The 23761-nt window shown below is 45.6% G+C and overlaps 1 protein-coding gene across 2 annotated transcripts in view; it reads right to left on the reverse strand.

The window, feature by feature from the left end:
* RALGAPA2 (Ral GTPase activating protein catalytic subunit alpha 2) overlaps positions 1–23761 on the reverse strand; it is a 281459-nt gene that overhangs the window by 257183 nt on the left and 515 nt on the right. For both annotated transcript variants that reach the window (XM_082670096.1, XM_082670095.1), the window contains exon 2: positions 1687–1797. In XM_082670096.1, coding sequence (XP_082526222.1) covers positions 1687–1797 — 111 coding nt within the window. The remainder of the gene's footprint in view (positions 1–1686; positions 1798–23761) is intronic.

Genomic DNA, 23761 nt, shown 5'->3' on the forward strand with positions numbered 1-23761 from the left:
CAAAGAATATTTCATGTAAGTATTGGGGTGGCCAAAAGTTTCATTCGGTTTTTTCCGTAAGGTGGTCTAATAGCACTTAATTGTCTTAAACTTCATTCGAAACAATTTTGCTAGATTGTATTGTGACAGGTCACATCAGCATGCATTTAAAAAAAGACATCAAAATGGGTGAATTTTTGTGTAGCCATTTTATTATTGAAGATGGAAGAAAAAAGCAACATTTTTAGCATATTATGCTTTATTATTTCAAGAAAGGTAAAAACCCAACTGAAACACAAAAAAAAGATTTGTGCAGTGTATGGAGATGGTGCTGTGACTGATCGAATGTGTGAAAAGTGGTTTGCAAAGTTTCATGCTGGAGATTTCTCGCTGGACGACGCTCCACTGTTGGGTAGACCAGCTGAAGTCGACAGAGATCAAATCGAAACATTAATCGAGAACAGTCAATGTTATACCACCTGGGAGATAGCCAACATACTCAAAATATCCAAATCAAGTGTTGAAAATCATCTGTACCAGCTTGGTTATGTCAATCGCTTTGATGTTTGGGTTCCACATAAGTTATGTGAAAAAAACCTTCTTGACCGTATTTCCGCATGAGATTCCCTACTTAAACGTAAGGAAAACAGCAAATTGTGATGGGAGATGAAAAGTGGATACTGTACAATAATGTGGAATGGAAGAGATCATGGGGAAAGTGAAATGAACCGCCACCAACCACACCAAAGGCCAGTCTTCATCCAAAGAAGGCGATATTGTGTATATGGTAGGATCGGGAGTCCTCTATTACGAGCTCCTTCTGGAAAACCAAACAATTAATTCCAACAAGTACTGCTCCCAATTAGACCAAATGAAAGCAGCACTCGACGAAAAGCATCCAAGGTTAGTCAATATGATCTTCCATCAGGATAACGCAAGACCGCATGTTTCTTTGATGACCAGGCAAAAACTGTTACAGCTTGGCTGGGAAGTTCTGATTCATCCGCCGTATTCACCAGATATTGCACCTTCGGATTTCCATTTATTCGGTTTTTACAAAATTCTCTTAATGGAAAAAATTTCAATTCCGTGGAAGACCGTAAAAGGCACCTGGAAAAGTTCTTTGCTCAAAAAGATAAAAAGTTTTGGGAAGATGGAATTATGAAGTTGCCTGAAAAATGGCAGAAGGTAGTGGAACTAAAGGGTGAATACCTTGTTCAATAAAGTTCTTGGTGAAAATGAAAAACGTGTCTTTTATTTTTACTTAAAAAACCAAAGGCACTTTTTAGCCAACCCAATATGTATGGGCATAACCATAAACATATATAAACACAGTATATTAATAACATATACAGGACACTTTGATAGTGGTTGCCTCTGCACAGCAAGACTGGGTATCTGGGCAAACAGACACATCAGTTTTCATTCCAAACCCTTTAGTGGAATCTGAATTTTTTTAATGATGTGCATACATTACTTTTCTTTCTTTCTTTTTGAGTAAATTATGCATTGGCCGCTGAGCCTGCGCATCCGGAGCCTGTGCTCCACAACGGGAGAGGCCACAGCAGTGAGAGGCCCGCGTACCGCAAAAAAAAAAAGCATGTAACTTGTGGCACATGACACACATAACCTCTCAGAACTTCCTGAATGTTTATTTAAAAAAACAAAAAACTTTGTATATCAAAAACATTTTGTAGAAATTCTTACCTTTTAATTTCAAACTATTTTCCAGTGTTATAAAATTTTCATAGAAGATGAAATATATCTGAGAATAGTTGGTCTCAAAAAACTGCTTAAGATCACTTGCATCCACGTTATCTGCAAAGAAAAAGTTCCCATTTATGACAAACTTACACAACTATCAGAGTTCACAATCTTTTCAGAAATGAAGGAATGTAAAAACGAGCCATATCCCCTTATAAGACAAAACAAAGCAAAGTGTATTCCAGTCCACTTCTTTCTCCACCTAAGGAGAGCTCTGAGGTGGCCTGGGGCACCTCCCCTCCCCATCCCAGACCTCAAGGTCAGAGCCTGGGGGCACAGCACCTACGAGCAGCTAGAAGGCCAGGGGTAAGTGAGGGTCCAGGGAGGGACAAGATGACTTCCTGTTAGGGGTGGGGAAGTAAAAGTTCATGGAAGAGGTGGCTGCTGACCCAGACCATAAGGAGGGATGAGTCTGTACGGCTGAGAAACAACTCTGCCAGGAGCCCGGCATGACCCAGAATCTCCTCCCTCCCTCCTGGCTCCCGTGCCACCGCCCAGAGGACAGCAGGCCCTCCCCCGACACCTGCCCACATCCACCTGGGCCACTTGCCACCGCGTCCCTCCAGCTTCTACGTGACCCGCCCCACCCCTGCGTGGACACGGCGGACCCGCCACGTGCTCCTAGCCTCGTCCCAGCAGTGTGTCTCCCAGCTGCACCAGTGTTGCTAAACCAGGGCTGCGGGTGGATCGGCAGGTGGTGCAGGGAACTTAGCCCAAGAACAGCTTCCCCGCACTCCCACCACCAGCCCTGGCCCCCGCAGGGGCTGAGCGACAACACAGCCAGCATCCCTCGCAGCTCCGGTCAGTCGCCCACTGTCAACACACCTCTGTACAGGTTCCTTAGCAAACAAGGTTGTCTGTGCGTTTACAGCAGTGTCCTGACCAAGGTGTTAGCTCTTTGGAAGAATACACCTTAGGAAACCTCAGGAAAATTAAAAACAGCTTCCTTAAAGTTCTATAAGATTACTCAAGAAAATAAAGTGTGTTGCTATTCAATCTATAACAGAGTCGTATCAGCTTTGGAAGGTCCTAATGTGAATATGTATGAACACACCCACTGCTATGCTTACATTCCATAAAGTTAACACTCTTGCTGGTGAGTCTAGAGTTGTCTCCCTCTGATAACTACACAGCGCCTTTCATGCAAAAATCTGCCCTGGTTCTTTGAAACAATGCACATAAGGTGTTGGTAAAGTCATAGGAACTGCCAATTTCACTTTCTGTTTCTTGCCACAAATTAACACTGAGCACAGAGCAGTGGAAGTTCCTAGCAACTAACCAGTTTACCTTCACCCAAGCAGGTAACAATGACATCAGGACCCTTAACCCATGTGAATATCACCATTCTCACGAGCTACACAACCCTGCCAAGGAATGCTCAAGTGCCTTCTGCGGGATGTGTCACTTCCAAGAGAGGGCTTTGTTCATGTTCATGCCAACACCAACTGCTCCCGGGACCGCTGAAACCTCCCCCGCCCCCCAGGCCAGGTCAGGGCCTCTGCTCTGGGGCCCACAGCCCTGTTCCTCCCCATCCTAGACGGTGTCACACTGTACTCCACTCTTGGTGCAGCTCCTGACTTAGTTCTGATGGAAGGGTCTGTCTCCTCTGTTAGAGACAGTCCCCACCCTCACAGACCTCCTGTGTGTCTCTGCATCATCAGGCACCCTGCAGGGAATATAGCATTTAGCTCAATATTTTCTTGAACGAACTAAATAAAAGAAACAGCCTATAATATACAATCACAGGACAGTGACCACAGCTTGTAACCCATCAGATCTCATGCCAATGGGAAAAAGTGGCCTGACCTTCTTCAGATCCTTGGGGTTATTAGGAGAGAAATGTCAACCCTCTGCTGAGGACGCCCGATTCCGCTCTGCAGCCCCAGCTCTCGCGGCCCCTGTTCCAAGTGAGGGTCTAAAGGCTTCTCGTTCTCACCCTCACTTTCTGCTCTTCCCGCAGGAACCACCCACTGCGATGCTCAAGCCGAAACCTAGTCCCCATCCCGGCTCCTCCCAGCTCCTTCCCAGCCCGTGTCCGGGGTGTGGGCTCCTCCACAGACCCACCGGGCACTGTACCCCATCCCTGCCCGCCACCCATCCCCGCCCAGGGTCCCCGCATCCCCACTTCCCCTCCACGGTCCCCTCTCCACACTGCCGTCAACAGTAAAATGGAATAAACCAAATCAGACCATTCTTTTACTCAAAACCTTCCAACGGCCTCCAGTTCTGCTTACAATAAAATCCAAACCCTTTACCATAGCCTGGCGGCCCTGTGGGCTTTCCTCCACTCAAGGCCAAGTCCGTCCCACACCACTCTCTCTGCGCCCTGCACTCTGGCCGCCGTGGCTTCTTTCCATCTCCCAAGCTTCCCACACGTGTTCCCCTCCCTGATCTTCATCCAGCTCATTCCTTCTCATCCTTCAGAGCTGGGACCCCACACAACCTCCACAGAGAAATCTAAGGAGCCCCCGTGTCCCCAAGCATGGCCTCCATCACCCACCTCCTCCTTCACGGAGTCTGGCGGGTGGGCGGCCAACTGCTCGCCTGTGAATGGGCCGCAGCGAGCAAAGCATCCCCATGCTGAGGACATGGGTACACAGGTATGGCAAGACAGCACAGAAAGGTTATGGGCCACGAACAGTCTACCTTCCCTCGCCTCCCCGGTCCCTCAGAAATACTCGAGTGTCAGCGACCTGAGCAAAGAGGGTCCTCGTCAAGGCTGAGGGGCTTCATGCAGACAGAGACCCCCTCATGAGGCCAGAGTCCAGGCGGCAGCCACCTTCCTCCTCAGCCATTCACTGTCTTCCTTGTGGGTTAGCAGTGGATGGAGCTTAAAGTCCTCAGGACAAGACAAGCAGACGCCCTCCAGGTCACCCAGCACACAGTGAACGAAGGGTGTAACATCTGTCTAACTACTAGTTTATTTACCCATGTGAGGACTCCTCACTGGTCTGGGAGTCCCCTTCACGTGATCCCTGCCCACAGCACTTAAGATTAGTGGAGACTGTCTCATTTATTCATTTACTTCTCCACCGACCGGCACTCCACTAGAATGGAAGCCACATATGGGCAGGAATCACATCTGTTTTGTTCCCTGCTGTACTTCCAGCCCCAGGAATAGAGTTTGGTACCTGAAAGGTACTTGACACACATTTGTTAAATGAACAAACAAAAAATAAATATCAAATATTTTCTATCTCTACTTCAAAACCTAGACTGTTTCCACGATCTGTCTTGTTTTTGAAAAACAAGACTCATCAGATGAATATTTACAAAGCATAGATCTTGGAGAAGGCGGGCACTGGGAGTTAGCGTCCTGCAGAAGGGAACACAAGGGAGTATCACAGGTCTACTTTGTAACAAGGTAACTTCGAGAACCAAAGATATATAGGAGGAAGACTGCTCAGGAAAATAACAAAAAAAAGCCTATGACCACAAACTTCCTTTCGAAAGACACTCTTCATCTGTTCATTCAAACAAGACTGAGTCCTGAGCCCTGCCAAATAGCCCTGCGCCAAATGCTGGGAAATTCCAAGAGAATACAGTGCAGGGCCCTCCAGGGTACAGGAACACAAGCGAGTAACGGAGACGGCAGCGTGCCTGAAGCTCAGGCAGGGCATCAAAGCAGGGAGTGACAAGGCCACCTGGGGGGGTTGGGAACATTAAAAACACCGTACATTTATGCTTTGAAAGACACACTTTCATGACTGTATTTTATTTGACCCTCACCACAACCCTGTGAGGGGGATGGGGCAGGTGTGGTTAAGACAAAGAAACCCCAGGTTCAGAATCGTCTGTAACCTGCCCAAGGTATCAGGCCAGTCAGAGACTCCTGTCCGGGTCTCCAGCTCAAACCTGAGCTACACAAAGGCCTCAGAAACAGACGGAAGAAGTCAAAACCAGAAATTGGGTCAGGAATATAGAGAAATACGTCGTCCCCTCGGGGATGGGATGTGCAGGAGAGCCTGAGGGAGAAGAGCAGGGGGATGAGAGGACAGGTAAGACACGAGGGGAGACGCAGCCCGGCTCCCCACAATGACCTCACAGCAACCTTCCCGTGGCCTCGTGGGGCCAGCAAGGAAGCGGGAAGGAGGGGAAGTCCCCAGGTACAGAGCCCAGGCTGTAGACCACCTTTGAGGTGATGAGTCTGGGTGTGTTTGGCACCGACGCTAGCACACTGCCTGGCTGGCATCACAAAACCCAGGCAAGTGCATTCACACTGACCACAGAGAAGCAACCAGCAGCCAGCTTTACAGAGCTGGGGGTCATTCTGGGATTTGTAAAGCAATCTCCTTTACCACCAACCAACAGCCAATCAACTGTTTCTACTATTTTCCCATTATATCTGAAAAATAATCTATATTCCACACCAGAAGCTACCCTCCCCTGGCCTTTTGTCCAGCTAAGCCTCCTGCTGACAATGATTTCCCCACATCTAGCTGGAAGACAATAGCAAAGCTTGAAGGCAGACCCTTTGGAGCAGACTGCCTGGGTTCAAGTCCAGAAGCTACAAGACCTTGGCGAGTTATTTAAAACACTTTGTGCCTCAATTTCCTCACCTGAGAAATGTGGCCAACGATGGTTCCTGGCCCATAAAATGAACATAAGCAAAGTGCTCCTAAGTGTGTAGTCAGCATTACGTAAATAAATGTTAGTTGTTTTCCAATTACCTAGCTCCTGGCAAAGGCCATCTCACGAGGTGGGAATAACCCAGCTTCACCTGTGGAGCCATAAAACTCAATGATACGTGAAACTCACCCACTTAATGAGACCTTTCGAAAAGGCACAGCACTTAATCCCAATTCAGCAGCAGATGCTCCAAAACTAGTGGGACTGTCCCTCCACTTCCTCCCACATATAACCCTTCCCAATAGCAATCTTACTCCTTTTTAGTTGGGAGGATCATAGCCCAGCCTCATAAAAACCTGCTGCAGACCCTGAAAGCACCAAAGGAGGAGGGAATGTCCTTCTCAGACCTGGGGGCCCTGGTGGACACTGTCAAGAGGAAGAAGGGGTTCAGACCAGCTCCTCTGGAGTAGGGAGTGACCCCCAATCCTCCTGTCCTCCGTCCCCCACCCTCCCCAGGGCCAAGAACCATCCCAGTGCTGCCTACACATCTGCACGTAGATGAAGACGGTGTCATTTGCTATTTTACTCAGATTCCCTAGATACTGGCACTGAAGCACGATGCTCAAGATCACATGCCGGTGAAAGGGAAAAGGGGTGAGTGAAAAATTCAAGGCGAATGTGGCGACTTAATAAAACGTAATTTAGAAACAGTGAGAACAAGGAAAATAAATGAGTCAGACACAAGACAGAAAACACTGACAAGGAAAAATGTCATGAGTATGGCGCCTTTACTTAAGGGCTAATGAGATTTTGGTGATTCCACCTTTTCACAACTGCCTAGCTCCCTGCCCTCCTTCCCTCTTGCGTTAAGTACTTTATAATAATGCCACGAACTATTCCCGCCCTCCATCCACTCCTTTAGAAAATGCCCACCCACACTGATCTGGGGCTGATCTCCCGACCTGCTGTGGACAACCTGTCATTAGAAGCCCGACGCAGCAGTGGCTGGAGAGTGTCGAGTAGTCTCTGGTTCAAAGAGACTGGGATTGACATATACACACTACTATATACAAAATAGATAATTAATAAGGACCTACTGTAACAGCACAGAGAACTCTACTCAATACTCTGTAATAACCTGTATGGGAAAAGAATCTTAAAAGAGTGGATATATGTATATGTATAACTGATTCACTTTCCTGTACACCTGAAACTAACACAACACTGTAAATCAACTATACTCCAATAAAAAGTTAAAAAACAAAAACAAAGGAAATGAGGAAACTCATGGAGCAGAGCAGGACCCAACCCCAGGCAACCTGCAGCCAGGGCAGTAGCACGCAGCAATGCAGATAGGTGAGGGAATAAAACAGATGCTTGTTGCCGTAAGGTCTCTGTAAGCCTGAGGTTTGGGATGGGTTGTCTTGCACCGTTGCTGTGAAAATGTTGGTGGGGAAGAAAAAGCAACTCATCACCAAGAAGTTTCACCGGCCATGAGAGCCGGCAAGCCCGTGAAGAGGTGCCCCAAGTACGACACATTGTCACCTCCGTCAAAGAAGGAAAAGGAGACAATATGGGTCTGAATAACAAGAGCTGCCAGCTGATACACGCTTTCCTCAACAGAAAGTTTCTGCAACACTAACTAGAGTGCAGGCAGGGACTCCTTTTTCTGACACCAGCCGGTAGGTTTTAGAACCTCCTGTGTGCAATGCTGTTCCAAGGGCAGGTAACTGACCTGGAACTCACCTGGTGAGGAGGTAAAGTCCTCATAATGAAGCCCTTTCAAGACTCAGCAGGTATTCGGGTCATAAGACAGCAGGTATGCTGACTATGCTTCAGTGGTAATGCAATACTTTTATGGTCATCATTATTATTAAAGAGAAATTCACATCTGAAAATGCATCTATGTGCAGACCTAAAAGCGTCCTTGTGCTGATTACATGCAAATACAAAATCCTCGTGTGGATGGGGGCGCTAACCTGCATGGCAGATGGAGGCTCCGGCTTCAGTGGCTACAGTCTACACCCGCTCACCCGCCCCCAGGACGCTCTCCAGAAGATTTCAGGGCCTGGCTCACTGTCTTTGCCCTCATAGCCAGCACTGATTGCCACATTTACACAGGTGATGCCCAACTTCCTTATCTCCACTGAGGTTGTCCTCCATGCCCCCTCCGCAACCTCTGCCCCCAGGCCCGCCCGGGCATCCCTCTAACCTCCCTGCCTCCCAATTCTGAACCCATTCTCCCTACCTCCCCTGCTCCCTCCTTCTGGAAACCTAATTCCAACAACTCTTCGACCTTCCTGGGTCCTTCAATCCAATGATCTCACCACTCTGTCATGATCTATGACCCCTCTGAAGTCTTCACTTCTTTTTTTCTTCCTAATTTGGTTTCCACGATCCACCTTTTTAATCAGCCCTGTCATTGTCCCTCAATCACCTCCCTTCCCCCTGCATCATATTCACTCCATAAAACCCCAGTCAGGGCTTCCCTGGTGGCGCAGTGGTTGAGAGTCCGCCTGCCGATGCAGGGGACATGGGTTCGTGCCCCGGTCCGGGAGGATCCCACATGCCGCGGAGCGGCGGGGCCCGTGAGCCATGGCCGCTGAGCCTGCGCGTCCGGAGCCTGTGCTCCGCAACGGGAGAGGCCACAACAGTGAGAGGCCCGTGTACCGCAAAAAAAAAAAAAAAAAAAAAAAAAACCCAGTCAGTTTCACCCTTAATTCAACCGAAAGTATTTATTTGAGCACAGGTCATGTGCCAGATAGCAAAGATTTTTTTAAGTTGTTGGTTTAAGTACTTGAATAGATGTGAAAGAATGTTTTGTACCTGTGCAACTGATGCTGTATAATAAAACAAGCACTTTAAACCCACTCACCAACTCAACCAAGCATCCCCAACCCCCACTTTTCGGGGCTCCACACCATTCATCCAGTTCTCAGCCCTCTCTGGGGCCAATAGCTGGTGCGCATGCACCTCTGTGCCCAAGCGCCACGGAAGGAAGAGGAGCCTAGAACGCCGACATAATACTTTTGGAAGCACTTGGAGGCCTAAACCACATATTCCTGTTTGTAGGAAATGAAATGAACTCGCATTTTAGCTCTGCTGATAACTGTGTTTCCTACATACATTATTACAGCCATGTTGGACTGTTCTATCTCTGTAGAATTTAAACTGAAAGCGAGAGTGGCCTGGAGCAAACGCTCCCGGTTTCCCTCCTGCCCCCTCGCCCAGCCACTCCCACGGCAGACCCTTCCTCTTCCTAATGGAGCCCCTGTTTGTTCAGGGACCATCCACCCCGCAAATCCGTGTGCCCTTCGTGGGGGTGGGACCTGATGCTGCTGAGCCAATTACTGTGGCATTAGTCCCCTGCCAGCTATGAGTTTAGACTCAAGCCTGTGACCCAGTGCTGGCCAACAAGCAAGGGGAAGAATTCTGGTGGAGATGCCTGGAAACGGGTCATTGTTCTTAAAGGGACACAAAGCAGAAGTGCTTCTTTCCTCCTGCCTCTGGACGCTGTTCCGTCCGGGTGCGATGCCTGCAGTTCATTTTGCCACTGAGGGGACAAACCTCTGCCATGCAGAGGACACTAAAGAGGGCAAAGCAGGGAGGGGAGAGCGTGCGGATGGGCACGTCACGGAGCTGCCGTGCCAGCTGGCTCGGGGGGCCACCTGCTTTGGGACCGCTTTCTATAGGAGAAAAAATTCTTCATCATTTATGTTTATATTTGGGTTTTCTGTTACCTATATCCAAAAACATCCTTGTAGATACTGAAGTAAAATCTGACAGTAGAACAGGAAACAAATCCTAGTATAATTGAAAGGTTGTAGAAGTTATATTCATCCCACTTTGTTTCCTAAGATGTATTATTTTCATTTCTTTATACCTATATGGTAGCTAGGTGCAGAAAGTAAAATTCTTAGAAGTCAGAAAGATGTTAACACTTTGTTATCCTGGATTGATAGTCCCCATGTAAAAGTGATTCTGATGACGATATACTCCACGTACCCAGAGCTCTAATTTTTAAAAGTAGAGCTACTTTTATCTTAAACATTTTTGACACACCTGTCTCAAAAGCAGGACTCAAACATTATTTTTTAACGGATATCAAGTGCCAACACAATAAAACAAAAATATATACACCAATGAAATATAATGTTCAAATCTAATGTGTTTTATATACATGTTTTTTTTTTTTTTTTGCGGTATGTGGGCCACTGTTGTGGCCTCTCCCGTTGCGGAGCACAGGCTCCGGATGCGCAGGCTCAGTGGCCATGGCTCACGGGCCCAGCCGCTCCGCGGCATGTGGGATCCTCCCGGACCGGGGCACGAACCCGTGTCCCCTGCATCGGCAGGCGGACTCTCAACCACTGCGCCACCAGGGAAGCCTATATACATGTATTTTTTATGAAGTATAGTTGATGTACAGTATTATGTTACAGGTATACAATATAGTATTTCACAGTTTTTAAAGGTTATACTTTATTATAAAATATTGGCTACATTCCCTGTGTTGTACAATATATCCTTGTAGTTTAACTTATACATAACAGTTTATATTTTCATATATCTATTTCTTTTGTAGGAATCAAGTTTCATCCGATTTTTTGAGGCGATGCATAACTACTTCTACTTTTCTTGATCTGAACTGGCCTATATTACAGTCAAAACCACTCACTAGGGAAAGAGCTGGAGATAGAAATAGATAAAACAGGAGCTAAATGGTAACCTCTCCCGCTCCATTTCTAACAAGTAAGGCAGCAGAAAAGTGGTGCTGAGGGCAGAGAGCCGTCTTACTTACGTCAAATAATTATTATTAATAAGCATAATAACGGCTTACAAAAGGGCTTTGTATATATTAACTCAATTAAACCTCTAACAGCCCTAGGAAGCAGGTACTGTCCCACCACCAGGTGAGGGTCAGAGAGGTTAGGTCCCCGCCAGGACTCGAACCCAGGCAGTCCGGCTCCCGCACCGCTTACCTAAGTACGTCTAACGTTAGCTGAAAGTGATGGAGGAGGGGCAGGGAAGTACACCTGGAAACACAAGATTTTTAAGTCCATAAGAGAGAGCTGGTAGATGTCCCGGAACTAAATAGATACTAAACCCCAGGGAGGACCCAGAAGTTGGTTTATTTAGGACACCAGAGCCAGCTTGCAAGGGGAATGGCCTTCCTCCATGATAGGTTAAAAGGGCGGCCTTTCTATGAAGCTAATTCCGCAGAGACTGAGACGGCCCTCCCCAAGGAGCTCTCTTTACTTCCAGAAAATCATCCCACTGTCCCCTGCCGCATCAGCAGCTGCAACACCGTCAGCCCCACTCATCCTCATATAAGAAACCAAACGCCCCTCTGGCCACCGGGCAGTCACCCTGCTCCCCCCAAACCGGGGTCTGCTGACAGCATGGAAGGGCCTGGCACTGCCAACCTGAAGAATGGGCAGTGGATAATTTGTTGCGTGAGTCCAGTGGGACCCGATAGGGCCATTTAAGTATCATGTAAGCCTTCACTTACTCATGTGAAAAATGTCCAAGGCGTGTTAGGTCAAAAATACAGTGTCAGCCCACGTATAACAACTATTCATGTAAGACTGTGTTTATGTGTGTACCTACAAGACACAGAGAGAGGTTGCACGTAAGCAACAACAAGAACAGAAAGCATGTTTACCAAAATTTTAACAATGGTTATCAGAGGACTGCAGAATGTGAAGAGTTTTTCATACTTAAATTATTTTTTGCTTATTCGTATTATTCAAATGTTTATAATGAGTATGTAAAATTTTATAACCAGAAAACAACTACTATTTTTCAGAAAAAACTATTATTCATTTCAGAAAAAAAAAGCTGCCAGAGTATTTAGAAAGAACTTGTTTTCAAAGCCTGACTATGTACCATAAAAAAGAACAGCAGACATGACATCGGCCATAGTTTCCTCCAAACGTGTCTTACTTTTGAAACTTGAAGAACATTGAAGACCTAAACAATACGTACAGTAGTATCTTTGCCAAGACTAAAATGCCCTAAAAACAGAAAATAATTTAAATTTCCTCTGCCCAACATTGGCGTTAGACCTCTTCTGTAATAACACGTACGTTGTACATAATGCCTTGTAATGATCTAGGTGTAGAGGACTTCTGCTGTCTTTAGAGAAAGCTATGTTTCTCTAATTGTCATTTACTGGAAAGGGTAGAAAAATGATAGGTCGGGCAGGAAGAAACGGTCTCTGTCCAGCCACTCAACAGCTTGAACTGAATAGGAACAAGCAAAGGTGTGACACCTCTGAATGCAAAAAGGTGATGAAATTTCCAATCACCGGCAGGTTCACTTACAAGACCTGGTGGCCTTAGCACACGTCAAGTCCTGTTTAAACCTGGACTGATCACCGACCGCGGAGCAGACTCCCCTTCGGCGCACGCTCAGCAGCAACACCAGGTCCTAGAAACCACACGTCTTTTCAATTAACACTGAGCCAAAGACCAAGACTCCCTCAGGCCTTTGCATTAAGAAACAACCTAGAGGGAGTCCCGTGGTGGTCTAGTGGTTAGGATTCGGGCTTTCACTACCTAAGGCCCAGGTTCAATCCCGGGTCAGGGAACTGAGATCCTCCAAGCTGTGGGGGGGTAGCCAAAACAAACAAACAAAATTTATTTTGAAATGGCTCAAGTTCTTAAAAAAGAAACACAACTTAGAGCACAAACAGCGTTCTAATTTAGCAGGTACCTGAAACTGAGCCCGTCTGCTGCCTTTGTCACCATTCAGAGATTAATTAACATTGCACTGACCCATCAACGTTTTCCTGTGCTCATTCATTTCCAGCCACTGGCTGATCTCCATTTCTTGTCAGCATCAGGGCACTTTCAAAGATACCTACTCTTTGGCTCTTACTAGAATTTGGGGCGACGTAGTAAGCGCATCTACACACTATCACAAGCTCGGTCTGCTGTGTGGCCCCATCTCACGTCTGGCGCACTCAAGCATTCCTGCCCCACTGGCCACGGTGGTCCTGGCCTGTCTTCTTATCAGGACCCACTGCTGCAACAAGGAAGGACCAGCCACGTGTGCCAGCTAGGGCTCCCCGGCCACGGCTGGCTTCTCCTCTCCAGCACTGCTTCTTTCTCTCCCCTCTTCTCTTTTCTGTCTGCAGTCACTGTTCCGTTTGGGGGCAAAGGCCATCTCCCTAGGTGTCATTTCTTCATTTGTGACTTATGTATACACATACATTTTGAATATCTATTTATTATAATTTTTCCTATTAATATGTAGGAGCTCTTTATGTTTGGGGGATATAACTATTTCCTCTCCTCTAAGTTTCAAGTTATTTTTCCAGTTCATTATTTACTTTTTGCTTCAGTTAAAGATGATATGTTTGTATATGTATTTATTTTAGGAGCAGGAAGAAAGGAATGGAACGATTCTCTCAAAAGTAAGTATCTGCAACATGACACACGCACACACATACACACACATGCATACACACACGTGCACACACATACACAGAAAGACTATGTAATACTTTACTCCCACTCTGGGAGCTCAGCATAAGCTCTACTCTACCAAGCCTCTCTGGCCCAAACACATCCTCATCTTATCAGATACAGAACCCATGGAATAAAGAGGTTTACACTGTCGGCACCGGAAATATGACCAGACAGAATGAAAACACGCTAACCCCTTTAGAAAGCTGTAAGGAAGCAACATGTGTCCTCAGCTCCCCTCTCTTCCATGCAGTCCTGAAAATACTATCAAGATTTCACTGGAAGAATGTTCACCACTAGTTATAACAGGCCCTTTTCGGGGGATGGTAATTCAGTTTTGGTTTTTGTAAATTTAAAATTTGACAACAGTGTCTCTCCCATTTTGTTTCCATGAAAAAATATCTGGGGTACTTGCCTAAGCCTCACCCAAGCCTGTCCTTACCCACAGCCCTCTGGCCCCGCTGGCCCTCAGCCTCCACCCCAGTCAAGGTTTCCCCAACCTCTTCTCCCTTTTGTCCACAGAAATCGTCCTTTCTTAAAGCTCTTCCCCTTGGATCCAGGGGGTGGGTCTGACAGTGCACGCACACATGGGAGGAGAGAGGGCTCTGTCAGGAGAACTTAATTCGTGGTCTTGAATCTTTTTTTTTTTTTTCTGGCTGTGCCACGCACCATATAGCATCTTAGTTCCCCAACCAGGGATCGAACCCACGCCCCCTGCACTGGAAGCGCAGAGTCTTAGCCACTGGACCGCCAGGGAAGTCCCTTGAATCATTACTTTAATGATGGGAACTTCTGGCTGGGGTAGGAAGGCTTCTAGAAATTTTTCTAAACATCCATAGCGGTGGCCGCTACTCTCCCCCAGACTGAGATCCATCTATGTGGAAATCACATTCTTGGTTTTTCAGAATGCAAGCTCAGGCGTGCCCAGTGCTGTGTACAATGCCTGGCACATGGTTGGGGTTGGATAAAAAATAACTGTTAAACGAATAAAGGGACTCTGGAGCCAGCTGCCTGGGTTCAAATCCTGACTCTGTCACTTACTAGCTGTGCAACCGTAGGCAACGTTCTCAACTTCTCTGGGTCTTATTGGTAAAATGGGGATAATAACATTCCCTATCCCACTTGGGAGAGGATTAAATGCATTAACACATGTGAAGTGTTTCTGCGGTACTTGGCACATGGAAAGCGCTGATTAAATGCTACTTATTATTATTACAAATAAGAAAGTATGTCACCAAAAGGAATCAAGATGTACAAAAAGCTGCTGGTGTTCTCAACGTTATTTAGTATCAATATCACTTAGTGAGAGAGATTAGGCAGAACGCAGATAAGTAGAATACAAAACCAAAGGCTATAAATGCCAAATGGAAGGCACAAAATGCTATGGGAATTCTGAGGAAAGATCATTTCAGCGAAAAGGGACGAAGACACTTTGTGTGAAGATGTAATATACCTCTGCCGGCTCCTGGAAGAATTTTACGTGACAGGTTGGATGACACCTCTGGGAAAAGGGACGGCATATTAGTTTGGGTTCTCCGAAAAGCAGACACCAAGACAGGAGTGGACACGCAGGAGGTTTACTGAGGGAGCTGTCTGTGAAGGATGAAGGGGAGGACCTGAGAAGGGAGGTCTGACCCCTGCACAGAAGAGGGGAGGGGAGGAGGGCTGAGGAGGAAGAGGCAGCACAGGTCTGAAAAGCTGCCGGCCAGGCCAACAGGGAGCCCTTGAGACAAAGTCTCCCTTCAGAGGCATCTGGGTCTCAAAGGAACGGCCACATCAGTACCCCCGCGTGTTCAGTAACTGGCTGGGAGGAGCCCAGGAGGAGCTCAGCTTTGGCTACACAGTGGTGGTGAATCCAAGGGCAGCATTGGGAGCAACGGCCAGTGGCGCTCCCCGGAGCACAGCTGATCTGAATGCTCACCCTCACAGCTCCCACAGCTGGGCACAAGCATCGTCCCTAGTACCTCCTGTGCCCTTGAAAGCCAGGTTGAGCCTCAATAAATAAATGACATCACTGAAACTCAAACACAAGACAACATCAACGGGTTCCTTATCTTTTTCAAAAGGAATTTTTTTTTAACTAAACCACAGTTGCAAAATCAAAGTACATATTTACTGTTAAAGATTACAACTACTTTTAAAATAGTGTTCAGTATCTTTCAGACGTGGTTTCAGTTTCTAAAACAACATAAAGGACATTAAATCGTTATGAAACATCTCTTTGCTAAATATCAAAGTTAAAATTCTGGAATGAGGATTCAGAACTAATGCAAAAACAAAGCTCTGCTAAGAACCTAGAGGGTAATAAATCCTTAAGACAGCAATTTGATCAAATGAGAATACGAGAAAACATTTGCAAAAGCGTGAAGTGCTACATGAATTTGAGCTATGGATACAGTCAAGTTACGTCTTAGGTGGGGTTAAGTCACGTGAAAGGTAAAAATGGAGAAAATCACAATTACCCTTAAACATGAGCGGCACACCCAGCAGGGAAGATGTTCCCACAGTGACAGACATGAAGGAAAGAAGACCTCTGAGGACACAGCGAAGTCCCTTGTCCCTCCTCATGCCGCCAGGCAGGCACATGGTCGCTGAGTGGAAGGGCAGGCAGCATCCACATCACTTAAACTGTGCCCATTTTATTTATATAGATACACATCATATATATTTATATATATAAATATATATACACATACACACACAGACCCATCCATCCTCAATCTGTAATTTCCCAGTCTCTTCCTGGCATATTAATGTGTACTCTTCCCATTGCAAGGCCCAGAAATCTTATATGACTCAAGCCGGCTAGAGCAAAAACAGGGTGCTCCAGGCTCCTACAACTGAGAAGCTCAGGGTGGGGATGGCACAGACAGGGCTGAGCCCCTCAGCTCACACAGGGTCCACGGACACTCCTCACTCTCCATCTCTCCGCTCTGCTTCCCTCTGACTGTGAATTCAATTTGAGGTGTGTGCTCCCCACATGGAGGGAAAGATGAACACTGGCAGCCCAGGCTACATCCTCCTGGTCTGTAATCCAAATGCATGGGAGCTCTCACCCACCAGGAATCCATGTTTCAAACCTCAGCGAGACTGGGACTCCTGGACTATCACCGAGGGAAGGCACTGGATTTGGTGGCTCCTCTGCTTAAAACTCTTCCCCGGATTCCAAACGTCCACCCATGGCACAGGGTAAAGGACAGTGTGCACTTAGCCACGTGGTGGCCACACCATCACCTCTGCACAAGCTCCTCTCTCGGCAGTCCCCTTGCCCCCAGCCTGCCCACCTGGGAAACCCGTGTTCATTACTCCAGACCCACCTCAGCCCCGCACCCCTAAGGAAGCACTGGCAGCCTCTCCAAGGGGCCCTTCTGCTGTGCCTCCTCTACACCTGCAGCCACCTGTACAGTCCCACCCACCACACGCACTCCCCCACCCCTACCCCATCCCCACACCCCAGCACTAACATCCTCGTGGTAAATGCAGCTGTTTACCTGTCTGTCTCCCCTAACAAACAGTAAATCCTGGGCTTGTGCCTTATTGATCTCTGAAGACACAGCCCTACCAAGCAGACACACACACACACACACACACATACGGACTCGAAAAAATGTACGTGAAACTGAATTTTTTAAAAATCCAAGAACAAGATAGTTGCTTACTACATTTATATATTAATTATTCTTGATTTTACAGTAGAGTAACATATTCCTTCTTTTAAAAATAATTTTAAAATTTAAATTGAATCAATTTGCTATTTTGAAAGCAATAAACTGTTCTCTAGTTTCATCTGTGGCACTTAGAGACCAAAGATCAGTGCTCTAAACAGCTAGTAAAAGTATTTATGTCCATCTGCAAATAAAGCACTTACAAACAAAATAAAAGTACAAATTATAAAAGTTTACATCAAAATATTCCAGACCTACCAATTATCTCTCTTCCCAGAATAAAAGGTCAAAGGCAACCTTTTCTAGTTATCTCAAACAAAACATCTGAGCTCAGTCAGACTTTTATCCTAGGTCCACCTTTCTCACTTCAGAAGGCTAGACAATTTCAAGCACTAGGAGCAGGGACGGCGTATTTGTGTGACATATATGTGTCCAAAGTTCATTTTACATTCCAGAAGTTACAGATATAAAATGTTACTAACCGGTGAAAAATGAGCAAAGGGAGCATTAGGGCAAAATCGCTTTAATTAAGACGAGGTCAACTGAGAGAAACCATCCCAAGACTGTCTGAAGGGCCTGGAGTTATACCCCCAGCTTTGCTCTGGTTGCAGAATGTCCATGTGGCACTAATGTCCATGCAAATATTTTACCACCTGTAAGGCCTGCCAAGGGCACGGAGAGGTCAGTGAACACGAAAACACAGAAGGAGTCTTTTTATCTTCTGTCATGTTCAAGTCAAATATGGCCTCAAGTCTCCCTAGAAGAATACGGTAAAGCAGACTAGGCAGAGAGCAGCAAAACTCAAAGCAACATTTCTGGGAGACGCGCAAAAACTGCTTGGCTTTTGTTTACAAGTTAACACTCACTCTGGTGGGTAAATATATTTTCTGGTACGTAAATATGCTTGCGTCAGGTAACTAGCAAAAGCTCGACACGGGCTGTATAATCCTATGACCCCCAGCTCTGCCCCTCAGAGACAGGGAGCTGGCAGACAAGGAGCCCACCGCCGGGAGCCTCAGTCTCCCCATCTCGAGGTCGGGGGTGGGAACACTACCTTCATCACAGGTTGTAGGACGATCCAGTGAGATCACAATGCTAATAACCATGCCATAGCTTTCTAACCCCTCATTAAGCTCCAGACACCACATCCAGCACCTCCCAGACAGTTCCATTTGTATCTCACCTTCTTCTCAAACTCAACACACATCAGCACCAAACTCATCTTGCTCTGTCGTTAGCCAGAGTCTCCTCCCAACTCTTCTGGCTCTATCCAAGACACCTCCACTCCCCCAAATACCTAACACCAATTATCAAATTCTAACAACGCAGTTTATTGCTAGTCAGATTGCAAAGGAAGTGGCCGCCTCAACCCTCGCTGCCTGCAGGGCAATGGGAGCGACACTGAGGACAGCACTGTGGGACAGCACTGTGGGTTGAGGCAGAAACGCAGCAGTCTGACCTCCATGGAATCTAATCCAAGAAAATAATGCAAAATGCAGGAGAAGCCGCCTCCCAAGATGTTCAGAGTAGTTATTATTTACACCAGAGAAAGAAAGAAAAAGAGAGAAAAAGCGAGAGAGGAAAAAAAGAGGGAGAGATGAAGGAAGGAAACTATTTAACTACTATTTAAGCTAAATTATGGTACATCGCCTCAACAAACATCTGTAGTTAATAAAAATAAAAGGAACAAAACATGGGGAAATGCTAAAAGTAAGCTTAAAAGGCAACGTTTAAAATTGTAAGTGAACTTGTCCCTACTTAAAGCAACAGATGCACAAAAGGAAACATGTCAAAATGTTGAGTTTTGCTCTATGGGCATATAGAGCCTCTGTGAGCAACTGTTCTCTCCTCTCTGGTTCCAGATATTTGGTCTGAACCCTGGTGTCACTAGATTTGACTGGCCTGTGGCCCCTGACCCCAAACCTCTTCTCCTTCAGATTAATCACTCCTCGCCCAGCTTCTGCAAACCTCATGTTCATTCCTCCCTGAGAATCGCTTGTCCTGCCACAGGGTCCTTCGTGGCCCCGCCCCTCCTCTCCAGGCCCCAGCCCCTGTCTGTTCCTTCGTCACCAGTCTTCTCAGTGTCTCCCTGCCTTCCCACTGGCCCCGTCCATTTATCCTGGCCCTGCCGGCAGAGAGGCAGTGCTTGAATATTACCATTCGACCTGCTAAGAATTCTCCAATGGGCCCTCTCACCTGCAGGATAAGATCTGAGCTTCTAACTGCGGCAAACAAGGCCCTTTCTGATCTGGCCCCAACCTGCCTCAGCTCCTACCGGTCAGGCCACCTCTCCTCCCCTCCCCCATGACCCCGAAGTCCAACTCGCTGTCCTGCCCTTACCCCTGGCCTACACACCACTTTGGTGACCGCTCTGACACTGTGGACACCCTCAGGGCCAGAGTTCCAGCACCCAATCCTCAGTGCCCGAGGTTCCTCAACCTCCCGCATCATCACTGTGTATTTCCACCACCAGCTCCTCCCCACCTCGGCCTGAAATGCTCTCCCCCTCGACTCTCCCCAAGTCTAACCCTGCTCTGTCCAGCATGCCGCTGGCTACCTGTGGCTCCTGAGCTCTCGAAATGCCACTGGCCCGACCGGAGACGTGCTGCACACGTACAGTACACATGGGATTTCAAAGACTTGCTATCAAAAAATGATGGAAAAAACTGAACATTTTACTTTCATTACCTGTTGATTTAACACATATTAGATGTATGGGGTTAAAAATATATAGATATTAGTAAAATTAATTTCACCTGTTTCTTTTTACTTTTTTAGATGTGGCTACCAGAGCATTTTTAATCACACCTGTGGCTGACATCTATTTCTATTGGACAGAACAAGTCTAACCATTCTTCAGGGTCTCCTTCAAGATGCCCCTATCTTTGTTCTTAATGATCTTTTCTGCCCCTAGAAATCCTATAATGGAGTCCACCGTATATAAGCCACTATCTAATTACATAGCACACTACGTGCTTACTGGTATTTTACATCTATTCTTCCTGCCACATCAATACCATTTCTAAATCCTATTTTGGGACTCACAGTAGGCACTCAACTTGTAATTAGACATGGAATCTTTGCTGCAGCAAGACAGCAGTTTACAGAATGTTTTTTTAGTTTTGTTTTGTTTACTTATTTATTTTCCCAAGGATGATTTCAACAATGTAAGGAGACCTGGGAGTCAGGGGACCTATCAGCTCTTTGTTCTTCCTCTAAATTACATAATACATACACAACATTGAGTGCATGGTTTGGCCCCCAGTAAGCCCTGCCTGTGTCTCAGTTTCCCCTCCCCCTTTAAAATAAAGTTAAGGGCTTCCCTGGTGGCACAGTGGTTGAGAGTCCGCCTGCTGAGGCAGGGGACACGGGTTCGTGCCCCGGTCCGGGAAGATCTCACATGCCGCAGAGCGGCTGGGCCCGTGAGCCATGGCCGCTGAGCCTGTGCTCCACAATGGGAGAGGCCACAACAGTGAGAGGTCCACATACCACAAAAAAATAAAATTAAATTAAATTAAAATTAAATAAAATAAAGTTAATAATACCAGGCCAATCTACAATATATAGGCAGGTCAAAGTAGCTAAGCAAGTTCTAACTGGAGTCATTACCATGATATGAAGAAATACTCTACCTTTCACAGCTAACGGTATCTTTCTCAGCCAGCTGTCTTAAATACAGACTAATTTTTATGAAGAGGGAGCAAATCCATCACAATTATTAAAATAAGAAAGGAGAAGGGACAACCTACCAAAACGCTTGTCCCATCCTACTAACGACAGGAAAACAGTAATGACAGAGGAAACTGTTACATGTCCACTCCAAGCTGAAGTGGCTTATACATCACACTCCCAATAACCTTTATGAGGCAGACATCACCATACCCATTTACAGAGTAAAGAAACAGATTCAAAGACAGGCTGAGTAATTGGTCCAAACTCATGCAGCTGCAGGCTACAAATCTAGGTCAAGTGCTATTAACTTTGTATGTAATAAAAAATAACATCGTTATTATCACTGGAAAATATATGAAAAGCAAGAGTATTATCAAAATATACAAATAAAAATACAATAATAATTTCTATTCATTTCCTTCAAATAGTTTCTTTTTTTTTTTGCAAATATACTTTTTTTTCTCCCAGTTTTATGGAGACATAACTGACATGTAGCACTGTATAAGTTTAAGGTGCACAGCATAATGATTTGACTTACATACACCATGAAATGATTATCACAGAAAGTCTAGTGAACATCCATCATCTCGTATAGATACAAAACGAATGAAATAGGAAAAAAAATGTTTTTCCTTGGGATGAGAATGCTTAGGATTTACTCGTTTAACAACTTCCATATGCAACATACAGGAGTGTTAATTACAGTTACCATGCTGTACATTACATTCCTAGGACTTATTTTATAACTGGAAGTGTGTACCTTTTGACTAACTTCATTCAATCATCCCCCCACACCCTGCCTCTGGTAACCACAAATCTGGTCTCTTCTTCTTTTTCTTTTTAATTTTTATTTGTGTATGGTTGATTTACAATGTTGTGTTAGTTTCTGCTGTACAGCAAAATGAATCAGTTATACATATACATATACATATATCCCCTCTTTTTTAGATTCTTTTCCCATATAAGTCATTCCGGAGTATTGAGTAGAGTTCCCTGTGCTATACAGTAGGTCCTCATTAGTTATCTATTCTACATATAGTAGTGTGTATATGTCAACCCCAATTCAAATAGTTTCTTGATCTTGGCTAAATCCTATTTTTCAGATGAAAAGGACTTTTTTCCTAGTAGACTTTTCCTTAAAGTAGCAAACCAGTAGGATATGCGACGTGGTGGGACTAGTACGTTGCTGTACTATTTTTCTTTAAAGCCTTTCAACCACAGTCGTAAGTGAAAGTTTACATGAAACATTATGAACTAGAACTCCTCAGACACATTTACAAAAATCTAGTACCTACAGATAAGATTACAGTAATAAATGAAGTAAACTGGGCCAGTCCACCAGCGATGCATCAACAAAAACCAACATACATAAGGAAATATCACAGAGCCTCTCCACGCTGCAAAACTGAGGTCAGATGGCTCAATGAAAGGACAAAAGAAAGTTCCTCAAAATAAGACACACATCTTCAACTGAAACCACAGAGCCTTGAAAACTAACTACTTTCTCAGAACAGTAACAATGTACTGTGTGTCTCTAAGAAAACGAACATCTAGGTTTAATTGCGTCTGCCTTTGCAAAATGTAGCCAACTTAATCCTGTAGACTTGGACAGAACAAAAGTTCAAGCTCTCTACCACAGAAAAAGTCCCAAGTATCAACTGCTTTAAAATACCACTCTACTCTCCTTTATCAAAAAATGTCCCTGCAGGAGGTGTTAATCAGTCACTACTAAGAGAACCCCACACAATGCGTCCTGTGTGCTCCTGGTATTTTAGTACAGGAAGTAGAAAGTTCAGTTTACCAAGAACACCAAATTTCACTTTCAAAAGTCTTGAAAACTAATCCCTCTAACAGTACTTAATTTACATTTCATTCCAAGCTGACCCAGACGGGCGGAATCTCAAGGAATCCGAGAATGTAAAAAACTTCACCTGGCAAAACCAGGTGTGTGGATTTGTTGTTTTCCTTAGAGGTACTTCACGGAGTATAAATAGAAATCATCTGCAAATTTTAATCTCATGAACAAGATCTTTATTTAAAATTCTCACCTATATGATGAATTCTGTTATACCGTATTTCCTCAAGTGACAGACACATTAAGACTCTGTGCCCTAAATCAGGTGATTTTGCTCATTTTAAGAATAAAAAAAAGACATCTAGAAGAAACATAAAGTATCTTTTTCTCAGCCCGCAAATAACACAAAGACAAGCCTGTCTATAGACAGCAAAGGTGTTTCCACCTTAAACACAAGTTAAGACTAAGGAGGTAAGAAGAGAAAACAAAACAGCATAGCAAACCAGCTACAGATCACAGGTGGCAGGGGAGAGGAAGCCTTGGGAACACTTCACACCCACAGGGGTGAGTTTCATCCCAGGTCAAGTGCAGGCCGACCTGGGCTCTGCAGAATCTCCACCCAGAGGGCTCATAAAAACGGAAGAAGGCACATAACCATCAGTGTCATCCTGACAATAAAGGAGAAGCAGCCTCCTTGAACCCAGGAAAGTCACCCCTCCCTCCAAGCAGACACGAGGAGCCCCCTTCACACCAAGAACACAAAGAAAATGAAGCAGCCAGACCCATGGGAAGAGAGACGGCACTTAAATTTAACCCGGGGCCACTTGGGGGCTCAGTCTGTTCGGGGA

Source organism: Grampus griseus (genome assembly GCF_964374135.1).
Source record: "Grampus griseus genome assembly, chromosome: 14".
In the NCBI taxonomy this organism is placed as follows: domain Eukaryota; kingdom Metazoa; phylum Chordata; class Mammalia; order Artiodactyla; family Delphinidae; genus Grampus; species Grampus griseus.